At 38.1% G+C, this 13,107-nt stretch overlaps 1 protein-coding gene across 2 annotated transcripts; it reads right to left on the bottom strand.

The window, feature by feature from the left end:
* Nucleotides 1-280: 280 nt before the first annotated feature.
* Nucleotides 281-2,826, bottom strand: LOC126689327 (nuclear transcription factor Y subunit C-9-like). 2 transcript variants are annotated; one of them, XM_050384489.1, is made up of 2 exons: nt 2,661-2,826; nt 281-1,368 (listed from the first exon to the last, which is right to left on the bottom strand). In XM_050384489.1, exon 2 carries the CDS (start codon nt 1,327-1,329, stop codon nt 571-573), a length of 759 nt encoding a protein of 252 aa, XP_050240446.1. In that variant the 5' UTR covers nt 1,330-1,368; nt 2,661-2,826; the 3' UTR covers nt 281-570. The 2 variants fall into 2 exon arrangements, with proteins under 2 accessions (XP_050240446.1, XP_050240447.1); XM_050384490.1 differs by having other exon boundaries at nt 281-1,365; nt 2,661-2,819.
* Nucleotides 2,827-13,107: the final 10,281 nt, after the last annotated feature.

Here is a 13,107-nt window from a genome sequence, read left to right as displayed (position 1 = left end):
GTGACTCCCAACCAACTGTTTAAGATTCCAGAAAAATCACAAAAATCTCTTGAAGAAAAGTAAACTAAATTGATTTTAACCACCCAAAAAAATCTCTCTCAAGATAGAGAACATTGTAATTCAACTAATATGGGGCATCATTTTGAAGAAACTTGATGCTTTTTGTTGATTCTACATGCAACAGATTTGGCTGCAATGAAAAGCAGCCCAATAAACCAATCGCCACAGCTTGGAATTTTACAACAGGAAGAGATGAAAAGGGCATTAGATGCTATCATGCTAAGGAAAACAATATCATGATGAAATCTTTATATTTCACATACAAAAAAAGAGGAACTATGAAATCCAATTATCTACAGAACAGGTCACAACTTTTACGTGATTTGGGAAAATGTACCAATTAACCAACAACAAGCACTTTTTTAACTGTAAATAACTAGATGTCAAGCAAAATAATTAACTTGTACTGCGCCAAAGAGAAGCACTCTTGACTTTCATATTACAACCACAAACTATCATCATGATCAAGTCACCCAAATGTCCATGTTTCAAGTCAGCTATTACCTCCACTCAAGAATCTGAGGGTGGCTGCTCCTGCTGTAGATGTGGCCATGCCGACTGAGTCATGTAAGGCCGAGTCTGTTGGCCATAAACTTGATCCATTACCGGCTTGCCCATGATCATCCCTGGAGCACCAACCTGTGAAGAATGCTGAGGTTGCATGTAATAGTAAGGAAGAGCATCACCTCCAACTGGAAGATTCCCAGCTCTTGGGATCGATGCAAGTACTTCATCCTTCAAATCCTCCCTTGGAACAATATCAACCAGAAAATCAAATATATCAGTCCTTGTAATTGCAGCTGCAATGTCATTTTTCTGGAGTGTCCTCCTTTTGTTCTCCTCCGTGTGATTCCAAGACCTAAGTGTCAACTCTAGAATGAACATTTCACAGGCCCTGGCAAATATGACCGGGGCTTCAGCTGATATCATCCTTACATCCTCATCGGCTTTCATAATCTTCTTAATTCTAGCCAATGGCAGGCTATGGTTCTTGAAATCAGAAGTCTGCTCAATCTCTTGGTACTGATTTGTCCAAAAATTTTGGAGCTGTTGTTGCAGTTGCTGTTGCTGTTGGTGGTGAATGTGCTGATAAGCAAGTTGGTGTTGTGCAAGCTGAGCTGAAGAGGCAGAGAGTCCTGCTGTCTGACTAGGAGACTGCATAGTTCCCACTGATCCAGGTTGGGAGGCCCCAATCATTTGGTTTGATTGATATGGATTGAGGCCATATGGCACTTGACCTGCAGGCTGACCATGCCCTAGCTGATCCATACCGGCTTAGGTTCACTTGGAATGAAATTCTTTATGCTTCTAAATAAGCAATCAAAAAAACAAAAAAAAAATTGAATGAACAAATACAGTTAATAACTTTCCATAAAAGAAAATGCAAGATCTAATGTATAGACATTGAAATAAACAGCACAAATTGTAAACGCTTCAATTCAACATAGACCACAACTTTTGGTACTCCAAGCCCATGAATCTCATATAGTCCAAACCTAAGCTTAAAAGCAAACCAATGCAAAAGATGTCAATGAAAAATCATTAGATCTGTCATACTGAATTGCTAAGAAACAGGAGACCGGTCACCAGTACAAGCCATTAGGCTCACGTGAGTTCTCTTCCTACCTAACAACTTCATACCAAATAATGAAGAATCTCATTGGTACTGGAAGCATGTGTCATGAATGATGTCACCCATAATCTCATACAGTATGTCTAAGAAATTAAGCTTTCAATCTGAATTGGGAAAGAAGACTATTTATATAGTGACATCTTATCAACAGTCTAAATAGTAAATAAAGTAAAAATTTTAGTAAATAAAGTAAAAATTTGAAACAAAAATATTAATTGCATGTAGTATATCTATCTAGCAAGCCATCAAAAACTAAATACCATACTTCCACAAGTAACAAGAACTTGCAACAACAACAACTAAAACATTAACCGAAACATCGCAACTTAATCTCACATAGAGCACATACAACACTGATTCACAATCAATCAACTAAATTCTTTATGATGTGGACTGTGCTCTGGAAGTATCTAATAATTACTCAATCTGATCAGTCAAAAGGGCCAACAAAAAACCCGTCAGAAAATCACAATTAACAGCAGAAATTCCCATTTTCCCAACTATAAATTCACAGTCTTTGATTCCTAAAACCTAAGCTTCCACCACAAACACACAGACACACTACCAACTAAACGAGCTGTCGTTTACACATAGGAACACCAAACAAACACGGCGTAACTTCTTTTGCTTTTTTTAATCATACAACATACGACACGTATACGTATGGACATACGTCCGTTACGTATACAGAAACTAAAAGAATTACTCTCAACTAACTACACAAAAGAAACCAAACAAAAAAACACACACAGACACACACAAACACATACAGGACCACATCGTACTAAGCCGTTATTAGCGAATTCCAAAGGTTTCCAAAAAGCCGCAACTAACAATTTAACTACCATACCTAACTAAATTTACACAGATAAATTTCAAACAAAAAAAAAAAATCATCGAATTAATATCTGGTGAACAAAAGTTAATATGAAGAAAATAAAAGAGAGTGAGTGAGAGAGAGTAGTACCTAATCCGGTGAGTTTTGGTGGGATTTCTGGGTGAGGTTTCAATGGGTGAAACCCTAAGAGAGAAGACTTTTTTGACTAAGAAGAAGAAGATGAAGAAGCTAAAGAAAGAAGAAGAAAGCAACGGAGACTATGACACAGAGAGGACTATAGCATATGCTCTATATATATAATATATAATATATGAAATTATTATGTGGGAAAAATAATAAAACTTTATTTTAGTATAGTTTATTATTATTTAGTACTTTAAGAAAAGAAAATAAAATAAAATAAAGAGTGGGTGTATGTGTATGTATGGAAGTGGAGGAAGGGGTGGGAAGGTGGACTTTTTAATGGGGCTATCTATGCTTTTAAAGTCTCTCAACTCAACTCTCAAAGTCTCTCGACTCCACTATAAAGAAAAAAAAAAAAATGCACCAGTTTGCTTCGTCGTCTGATTATATGTCTTTCCGTTTGCCTTTTGCCACTCTCATCACGATTTTGCCCCGACCTATTGTATTAAATTATTGACTTTCTACTACTTAGAGTCTATTTAGATACTACTTATTTACTGAAAATTAAAAACTTATTGTTGAAAATACTGTAACAAAATAATTTTTTAAAAGCAAAATACTATAGCAAAACTCATGGCTGTGTTTTTCAGTTTTTGGTGGTTTGTGAACAGTACCCATAGGACCTACTAAAAAAAATTCAAAACGTGGAAAACTCTCTACGTAAATGCACGGTTAGATTAGGCCTTATTTAATGGGTATAAGTTTTTTTTATTTAAATATATAATATTTCAAATTTATAGGGTCGGTTTCTTAGAATCTGTTTGGATACCGCTTATTGCTGAAAATACTGTAACAAAATAATTTTTAAACTATAAATAGTGCCCGTGGAACCCAGATTTATTGACTCTTGTTGCGTTTTTCGTACTTGTGGGTCCCGTGAACAATGCGTGGGACCCAAGGAAAAACGCAAAATGCCTACTGCCTTCTCTACGCAAACACACACTTAATGATTGTTCTTTATCATTATACCATAACACCAATATGACCATAGATCTCTTATTCAACGATTATGAACTTTACTAGTTGAATTAATTAGAACATGCAATAGATTGCCATCAACTTGCTTTGCTTTGCTTTGAATAAAGATGGTTTATTTAATAGTTTAGATTAGTGTATATAAATAGTAGGTAGGGTGGTGTTTGGAACAAAGGAGAATCAAAAGGGATGCAGTTTGAGTCCAGTGTTATATAATATATTAGACTTGATATGATATAAAGTATGTGTCCACCTCGTATTAGATTTTTTTTTTTTTTTTGGATAACCACGTCGTGTTAGATTCAGTACACAATAGCACTCGACCTAAACTTTATCTAACCACAAGGAGGACAACGACAAAATTGGCAATGGTTGTCTAACTACTCAGTGTTTTGGTAGACTCCTACATAAGACAAATAGACTTCCTAGATCATTGACTAATCTTGGTGCGTTGGTTTTAGATCTTTAGGATCTGTTTGGATTCCGCTTATTTTGCTGAAAACTGAAAACTAAAAATTGAAAATAATAAAAAAAAATTAAAAAAAGTTACTGTTCACACGCAAGTTACTGTTCATTTGCGTGCAAGAGGTGCTAGTTAAAAAAAAAAAAAAAACAAAAAAAAAAAAAGCAAATGCAGGGAAGAGTTTTGTGGATAATTTTAATAGGTAGAAATTATGAAAACAATACTATCTTTAACTTTGTGAATTTTGGGTTATCGTGAGGGTTGGTTGCATCTTGGATCTATTCCCCCAAGAGGCAAAGGGGAAGGTGAGGGTTGGTTACATCTTGGATCTATTCCCCCAAGAGGCAAATGGGAAGGTTTTGACATTTCTTTGTCCTCTTTAGATCGGTTAAGAGGGCGTAAGCTCAACATAACTTTTCCAAGTGACAAATTGGGCTCCTCTTTTTTAAGACTAATAGCATTTCATGCTTATCTGTTTAGTGGGTAAGATCCTAATGTTGATTAGTGGCAGAAATATACTCCCAAGGCTTCCTAAAGATAAGGCTCACATAGCTTCTAGGAGAAGACTCATTACTTGGGGGGGAAAAATCGATCGATTTGTTGTACAACCAAGCTAGAATATAGTTCAATTGAGTTTGGTCCCATTAACACCAACTTCGTTACAAACCCGAGAGTATGAGATATTGTCAATCCTCATAAATGTAAATGTGTACATAGTAACATATCATTTAAAATCATATTTCATTAAATAAGGGATGATTATTGATTTTAGATTACATAATACTATATTCACATTTAAATTTGTTCACTATCAAATCTTTGCAACAAATTAGACTTACTTTAGTGTATTTGTACAATTTATTTGTAAGTAAAATGACCTAATAAAAATAAATTATCCCAAACAAACCCTAAATACATTAGTCTTGATATTCTTTTGCCATTTGAGAGGAAAGAAGGATTCCCAACTTTTTCATTTCGGTTGTGTCTTGATTCTCTTGAACCCTTTAGAAGAAGATGAAGTCTCTTCCTCACTTTTTTATTTTTTATTAATAATATCTTCTCATTATTCAATTAAAGAAAAAAAAAAAAAGTGGGGTCTTTTAGCGAGCTTAATGGGTTACCTCATCAAAGGCTTAGTTTATGGTCAATGACTAAAATGCCAGATAGATACGCCGTGTGTCCATCTCTAAACAAGTCCATTTTGATATAGGTGACGCGTCTAACTCACATTGAGTGCACAAATTCCATAGATGCTCCCTCATGCAAGTAAGAGTGGGAGAGAGATTCCATTGCATTGTAATTCGTAAATAATTGGTAAGACTTTTTTTTTTAGTGCCAATCCAATATTCTAATTCATTTTAAATTATGGATCATTTTACCTAATCATGCAGAATTTCAACGACGCTCCATTAGGTCTACATCAATTTTTAGGCAACGTGAAAAGATACTTCTTTTTTAACTAGATTCCGGAGTTGATGACTAAAAAAAAAAAAAATTCAATCTAAAATTTGATAGATAATAATCATATCATATTATATATATAATAAAAGTTGAGTTTAGATGCCGTGATTATGTCATGTGGCTTTACCAAATTGCAGAAATTTTATTAAATTTTTAGATTTTTAAAGAACTAAAAAGAAATAGTATACTACCAGAACTCTAATTCATTCTTATCATTAAATAAAATTAGATTAACATTATTTTTTTTTTATTTGTTATGATATATTTCTTAAATTAAGGGATAACATTTAACACACAAAAATATAATTTAGATAATATATATCATATAATTAACATTATTTTTTTATTTGTTAGGATATATTTCTTAAATTAAGGGATAATATTTAACATACAAAAATTTAATTTAGATAATATTTATCATCTAAATTTTCAAAATTTTAATTCTACTCTAATTAAAAGTCTATCTTAAAAAATTTCTAAATTTAAATCTCGTCCCACATTTTTGTTGTTTCTATTTTCCTTAAGTTGCAACTTAAATTTTATTAATTATTATTATTATTAAATTAATATTATTTTATCAGAATATCAAATTACAAAACTTGATTATTAATGGATAAGCAAAATCCAAATTCTTCAAGAGGTGATTAATATAAACCTATCCCAAGAAATAGTATATACTAGTATTATGCCCGTGCGATGGACGGCTTAATTAAAATTCAAATGTAAACAATTTTTTTTATTAATTTCCTTAAAATTAAATAATAAAATAAAAAATAAAAAATAAATGAATATTTTACTTTTAAGTTATATAATGAATGCATATTGTGTGAGACTAAAGTGTTTTAAAAGCATATATATATATATATATATATGTGTCTAAAATAATTGAATGGAAGATGGTAGATAACAATGTAACTAATATAAAATGAGATACATAAAAGAAATATAAAAGGATTTTTCATAATATATTGAGATTTAAGGCTCAAGTAATATTTAAATAAAAAAACCTTGAATTTAATAATTAAAAGCTATTAAAAAAATGATTGAAAGCATATTTAAGTGGAAACCTCAATTCAGTAATTAAGAATAATCTAAATAACTAAACATTTAAAAATATAAAGTAGAGAGACATATATGAAAATATAATTTTTGTCGTTGAAAGCATGGGAGAAGACACTGAAACTTGAGTGATTTTCACCCAACCAAAAAAATAAATAAATTCATTAGCATTGAGATATGATGAGAATTGAGAAGTGATACCTTTCAATAGTAACATCCATTTTGGCCTTTAGTACTGCAATTTGGTGAAACCACATGGCGTAACCACAGCGTCTAAGCTCAACTTTTATTATATATAATATGATATGATATGATATGATTTCCATTAATTTGATAATATTTATCTATGCCAAAAAATAGTATATATTTCCATTAATTTGATAATTTCCACGTTGATGGCATTAAAAAAAAAAAAAAAAAAAAAAAAAAATATCAAAATAAGAAGTCTGAGAAAAAGCCTCCAAATGAACACAAGAGGTTCGACTTGAAGAAGCTTTCATAAGAGGAAAGGAATGCCAAATTGAATGAGAGATTGAAAGCTTTTAACTCCATAGCTGATGATGATGAGGATAATGAGTGAAAGTAGTGTTGGATTTAGTGCTTAATATTTGTTGATTATCTATGATACATTTTGTTTTTTTGTCAGCACAACTAAGAACCTAGCCATGTTTTTCTTTTTGTTAAATTTGTCATTTTTGCAGGTTGTCTTTGATCATCTAAGTAGTTGGTTTCCCCAGAGGCTTGGGTCCGAGGACCATGCAAGGCCTTGGTTCTGTCCAAAACTTGGATGATTCTTTTTAAGTAGTTGGTTTCCCCAGAGGCTTGGGTCCGAGGACCATGCAAGGCCTTGGTTCTGTCCAAAACTTGTATGATTCTTTTTAAGTAGTTGGTTTCCCCAGAGGCTTGGGTCCGAGGACCATGCAAGGCCTTGGTTCTGTCCAAAACTTGGATGATTCTTTCTAAGTAGTTGGTTTCCCCAGAGGCTTGGGTCCGAGGACCATGCAAGGCCTTGGTTCTGTCCAAAACTTGGATGATTCTTTTTAAGTAGTTGGTTTCCCCAGAGGCTTGGGTCCGAGGACCATGCAAGGCCTTGGTTCTGTCCAAAACTTGTATGATTCTTTTTAAGTAGTTGGTTTCCCCAGAGGCTTGGGTCCGAGGACCATGCAAGGCCTTGGTTCTGTCCAAAACTTGGATGATTCTTTTTAAGTAGTTGGTTTCCCCAGAGGCTTGGGTCCGAGGACCATGCAAGGCCTTGGTTCTGTCCAAAACTGGGATGATTCTTTTTAAGTAGTTGGTTTCCCCAGAGGCTTGGGTCCGAGGACCATGCAAGGCCTTGGTTCTGTCCAAAACTTGGAAGATTCTTTTTAAGTAGTTGGTTTCCCCAGAGGCTTGGGTCCGAGGACCATGCAAGGCCTTGGTTCTGTCCAAAACTTGTATGATTCTTTTTAAGTAGTTGGTTTCCCCAGAGGCTTGGGTCCGAGGACCATGCAAGGCCTTGGTTCTGTCCAAAACTTGGATGATTCTTTTTAAGTAGTTGGTTTCCCCAGAGGCTTGGGTCCGAGGACCATGCAAGGCCTTGGTTCTGTCCAAAACTTGTATGATTCTTTTTAAGTAGTTGGTTTCCCCAGAGGCTTGGGTCCGAGGACCATGCAAGGCCTTGGTTCTGTCCAAAACTTGGATGATTCTTTTTAAGTAGTTGGTTTCCCCAGAGGCTTGGGTCCGAGGACCATGCAAGGCCTTGGTTCTGTCCAAAACTTGGATGATTCTTTTTAAGTAGTTGGTTTCCCCAGAGGCTTGGGTCCGAGGACCATGCAAGACCTTGGTTCTGTCCAAAACTTATATGATTCTTTTCTCGCTTATTATTCCGAAGGTTTAGCTCCTCGAATAAGGTGGAGGAAGTCGGCCTGATGTTTGAAGCCCCTAGGCTTGCCCATGTCGTTGACACCGTGGAACGTAGCCCCTAGCGGGTGCCTATGTTGGAATAGCAACCAGGTGTCGCCGGTAATACATGCATCCTCATAGTCCCTTGTTCGATAGAAGCTCAACCTCGCCACCGCTCGAGCTAACACGCAAGCCTTCCCCACAGACGGCGCCAATTGTAGGCTCACGATTCGCGTTAAACCGCCGTTGAGTTGGGTTCGCACGTAAATGGGCCCGTACAATATCATTTGTAGAGAGTGGGATCGAAAGGCTAAGCCATGTTTACCCGGCTGTGTTTGGGTTAAGATATTTATGCATGGTTCCAGTATATTTGCCTCTGAAACCTCTTTTTCTTTCAGTGGGACTGGAGAAGAAGCCCCTTCTTTAGGTTACATATTTTTTCTTTTATACTCGCATGCGTTCAATTTCCTTCGTCCACGTGTAGGGTCGACCCTTTCAAGACTGATCCTTGTCCCATCAGTTTTAGACCCGAGTTGTTGGGGAGTGGTTGAGTAGGCTAAAGAAACACGACTCTGTGAGAGGCAAAGCTCTGTCTAGGGCAGGTAGTATGGGCAGCCTTTTCTAGATATTTTAGATTTCTTACAAGATTATCCCTATGCCACTTTTGCCCCTTTCCTTAGTGTAGTTCTGGGCCAGCCGAGGGCTGTACCCTTTTTGGCGGCTTCTCTGGCCCATTGATGCTTTGCGTTATTGGGCTTGGACTACTATCTTCTTCGGCTTGGGCCTTAAGTCTTCCTGTGAACAGGTGGATCTGGCCCATCTATTGTCGGGCCCCACAATAGCCCCTCAAAACCATGCTGTCCGACCCCTTGGTTGGATAGGAGGGTTTTGATAATATCGAGCATTTACAGCGGATCATTAAATTCGGCCCTTGATCAACGTCGGCGACTTTTCACCTCCCCAAGGAATGCGCCGGTCTACGAGATGTTTCCCTCGATTTGCGCGGGATGCGTTTATACCGTTTGGTTATTCGTAGTGTGCCTTTAATATCTTCCTTTTACGAGGCCTCCCAAATCTTACGGTTACTGATAACGTGGGGGAATGAAATGAATGCGCATTTATTCGCAGATTTCCTTGAGGATCAGAACGTGTTTCGTGCCCTTGTTTTGCTCCCTTATATAAAGAGAAATCCAGAGGTGATTCTTTCATATCTGAATCCCTTAGGCCCTTCTTATAGTTCACTTCCTCCATCTGGTTACTCCCAATCCAATAATACATCCACCATAGTAGTCGGCCATGAATGAATCCTTCCTTTTCCAGAAACGCCATGCCCTAACAAAACTTGAGATGGCTTGGTCAGGGCAAGGATGGCGGAGACTCAAGATTTGTCTCCCCATTCTTTTAGCCAAAATCCGAAGCAGGGACTCGTCATACCCCATTTCTGGTGTAACTGAGTCGAAAACCTCCCTTGTCATCTCCATCTGCTCTCTCATGAGCATACCTAATATGGCTCCCATTTTCCCTCTTTTGCTCCTTTTACTTTCTTTTCATTGCTTCCCTCTTCTTCTCCTCCTTCCCGCTCATGTCCTCCATCTTCTTTTTCCCTTGCATTCTTCAGTGACAAGAGCTTGCTGAAGTGCTTCCATGTCTTCCAATTCTTCTTCCTTCTCCTTCATTATTTTTGTATAAGGATCTTCTCCTGACATGAACAGTACTGAGGCATAGATTTCAGAGAGACTTTGAAGGCGAGTTCAGAAGACACCTGATGGTTTACTTATTTGTATTACGGATGTTGTTACTGTTTTAGCAGTTCATTTTTTGTATAGGCTTGTGTAAGCCCTTCCTTGTACGTTGTAATAATAATATTTTCATATCAATAAAAGTTACTGTTACTCTATTTCGTATGTCTTATTTATATATTCTAACAAATGTGAAAGCGCTGCTAGGCATAATAGTATAGCATTTGAATCAATAATAACTAAGGCTAAAGTAATCGTTGATAAAAAGATGCCACGATAACTTTAACAAAATTATTATTCAATATAACAGTCCGACCAGTAAGGAATGAGACTTATCTTGAAATTAGCCGTGACGAGTATTAAATGCTCGATAAGGTGTAAGAAGTAATTATCCGAGGACATGTTACCCACCGGATGAATGGCCTCCTTAGGTTGACGATCATTAGGTTGTTCTGCCATCTCCATGATATGCGAGCCTTAGCCTTTTCCAGTATTTAAGTCAAGCAATTTCTTCATTCGAGCAGTTGATTTCCCAGGAAGCCTGAGTCCGAGGACTTTGCAAAACCTGGGTTTTACTCAGGACTTATGCGTCTTATCTTATGCACTTGACTTTTCCCTTAGGCTTGAGTCCGAGACTTGTGTCTTTATCGGTACTTGGTTTTCCCCTTTAGCTTGAGTCCGAGGACCATGCGAGCCTTAGGTTCTGTCCGAGACCAATGTCTGCATCAGTACTTGGTTTTCCCTTTTAGCTTGAGTCCGAGGACCATGCAAGCCTTAGGTTCTGTCCGAGACCAATGTCTGCATCAGTACTTGGTTTTCCCTTTTAGCTTGAGTCCGAGGACCATGCAAGCCTTAGGTTCTGTCCGAGACCAATGTCTGCATCAGTACTTGGTTTTCCCTTTTAGCTTGAGTCCGAGGACCATGCAAGCCTTAGGTTCTGTCCAAGACTTAGGTTCAGATTTTCCCTTTCTTTGAGCACTTCCCGAGGGGCCAAACAGGGGTTGTCCTCGGCCATGGCCATTGCCCGGCGTCGGCCATAGTACCTGGGCCCTTACACAAAGCGGGCCCAGGGCCACTAATCCACCTAGCCCTTGAATCAAGAGATATTTCTGCAACTTCTGGCCACGTGGTACTCTCTGATGTCACGGTGACCGAGGTGCGCCTTTACGAGGCTCTTTAATCTTGTGGTTGCAGTTGATGTTGGAAATTGAGCCAGGACTGTTTTATCTGTAGCGTTTCTTGGGACGCCACGTGAGTTGACTGCCATCACCTTGTCTTTTCCAATAAATGGGAAGGAGAGAAAGTTGCTTTATATACGCACAAATCCTTCAGATTTCCTCCCACCTCACAGCTTCCATATCCGGAGTTCTCATTTCTTGGCATAACATGTTGAAAGTGGGGGTTGGGAAGAAAGAACTGTCTCCGCCACAGAAGCGCCGTGTCTTCATGAGGCTTATAACAGTAAGGTATGGGCACAGGAGGCACAAGTTCAGGAGAGTACTCCATCTCCCCCGAGGGGGAACGGCGTCTCTCCCTCTTTTAGTCAAAATCCGAAGTAGGCTCTGTTCATGCCAGCACTTTGGTATGTCAGAAGAAAGATTCTCCGCCATCAGCGCCTCTGCTTAGCAGCAGGCGAATATTTAGAGAAAGCCCCTCAGTTTCCCACTCTCTGCACCTTTCCTTCAACGGTGCCAGGCTCAAGTTGGGTTTCTTTGGCTGCCTGAGTTATGGGCATGTAGGAGCGCGGGGGAAGAATAAGGTCTCGGAGCTGTAGCCAACCTTTCCTCCGACATACCTCCTCGGCTTTCTCCAGCTTTCTTGTATTTTTCTTTTTCTTGCTTATGTAGTAAGCTTTGACGTAGGCTGATTCCAGCTTTTCATTGTACACTGTACTATTTCTTCGTTGTAATAAAGATGGAAATTGATTTACATGTTTTAAGCGTTGATCTAATGGGCAACACAACTTTGCGAACGAATGTGCTCTATGTATGTGTTGCTTTGAGAATATTTGTGATAAAGCTACTTTGAAGCATAATCTAATCAACTCTCATCTGTCAGCACTATCAGGCATTATATCGATAATTTGTAATAAATCAGACTTAAGAAACTAACCGGGATATTAGTTGGATATTCTGTGATAAGTGCGTGAATATCGTCCAAGGCTGATGATTTATAAATAATCCATCCGAGCAATCGACTGGGAGTTAGGGAACTCCGATGGCGCTTTTGTGTAGTTGGTTTCCCCAGAGGCTTGGGTCCGAGGACCATGCAAGGACCATGCAAGGCCTTGGTTCTGTCCAAAACTTGGATGATTCTTTTTAAGTAGTTGGTTTCCCCAGAGGCTTGGGTCTGAGGACCTTGCAAGGCCTTGGTTCTGTCCAAAACTTGGATGATTCTTTTTAAGTAGTTGGTTTCCCCAGAGGCTTGGGTCCGAGGACCATGCAAGGCCTTGGTTCTGTCCAAAACTTGTATGATTCTTTCTAAGTAGTTGGTTTCCCCAGAGGCTTGGGTCCGAGGACCATGCAAGGCCTTGGTTCTGTCCAAAACTTGGATGATTCTTTTTAAGTAGTTGGTTTCCCCAGAGGCTTGGGTCCGAGGACCATGCAAGGCCTTGGTTCTGTCCAAAACTTGTATGATTCTTTTTAAGTAGTTGGTTTCCCCAGAGGCTTGGGTCCGAGGACCTTGCAAGGCCTTGGTTCTGTCCAAAACTTGGATGATTCTTTTTAAGTAGTTGGTTTCCCCAGAGGCTTGGGTCCGAGGACCATGCAAGGCCTTGGTTCTATCCAAAACTTGGACGATTCTTTCTAAGTAGTTG

The sequence above is a fragment of the Quercus robur genome, chromosome 6 (assembly GCF_932294415.1).
Source record: "Quercus robur chromosome 6, dhQueRobu3.1, whole genome shotgun sequence".
Classification (NCBI taxonomy): domain Eukaryota; kingdom Viridiplantae; phylum Streptophyta; class Magnoliopsida; order Fagales; family Fagaceae; genus Quercus; species Quercus robur.
The sequence above is the reverse complement of the archived record's forward strand: the minus strand, read 5'-3'. Positions and strand labels throughout refer to the sequence as shown.

Coding starts and splice junctions, on each gene's coding strand:
- LOC126689327 (XM_050384489.1), bottom strand. CDS start 1,329: ATGGATCAGCTAGGGCATGGTCAGCCTGCAGGTCAAGTGCCATATGGC.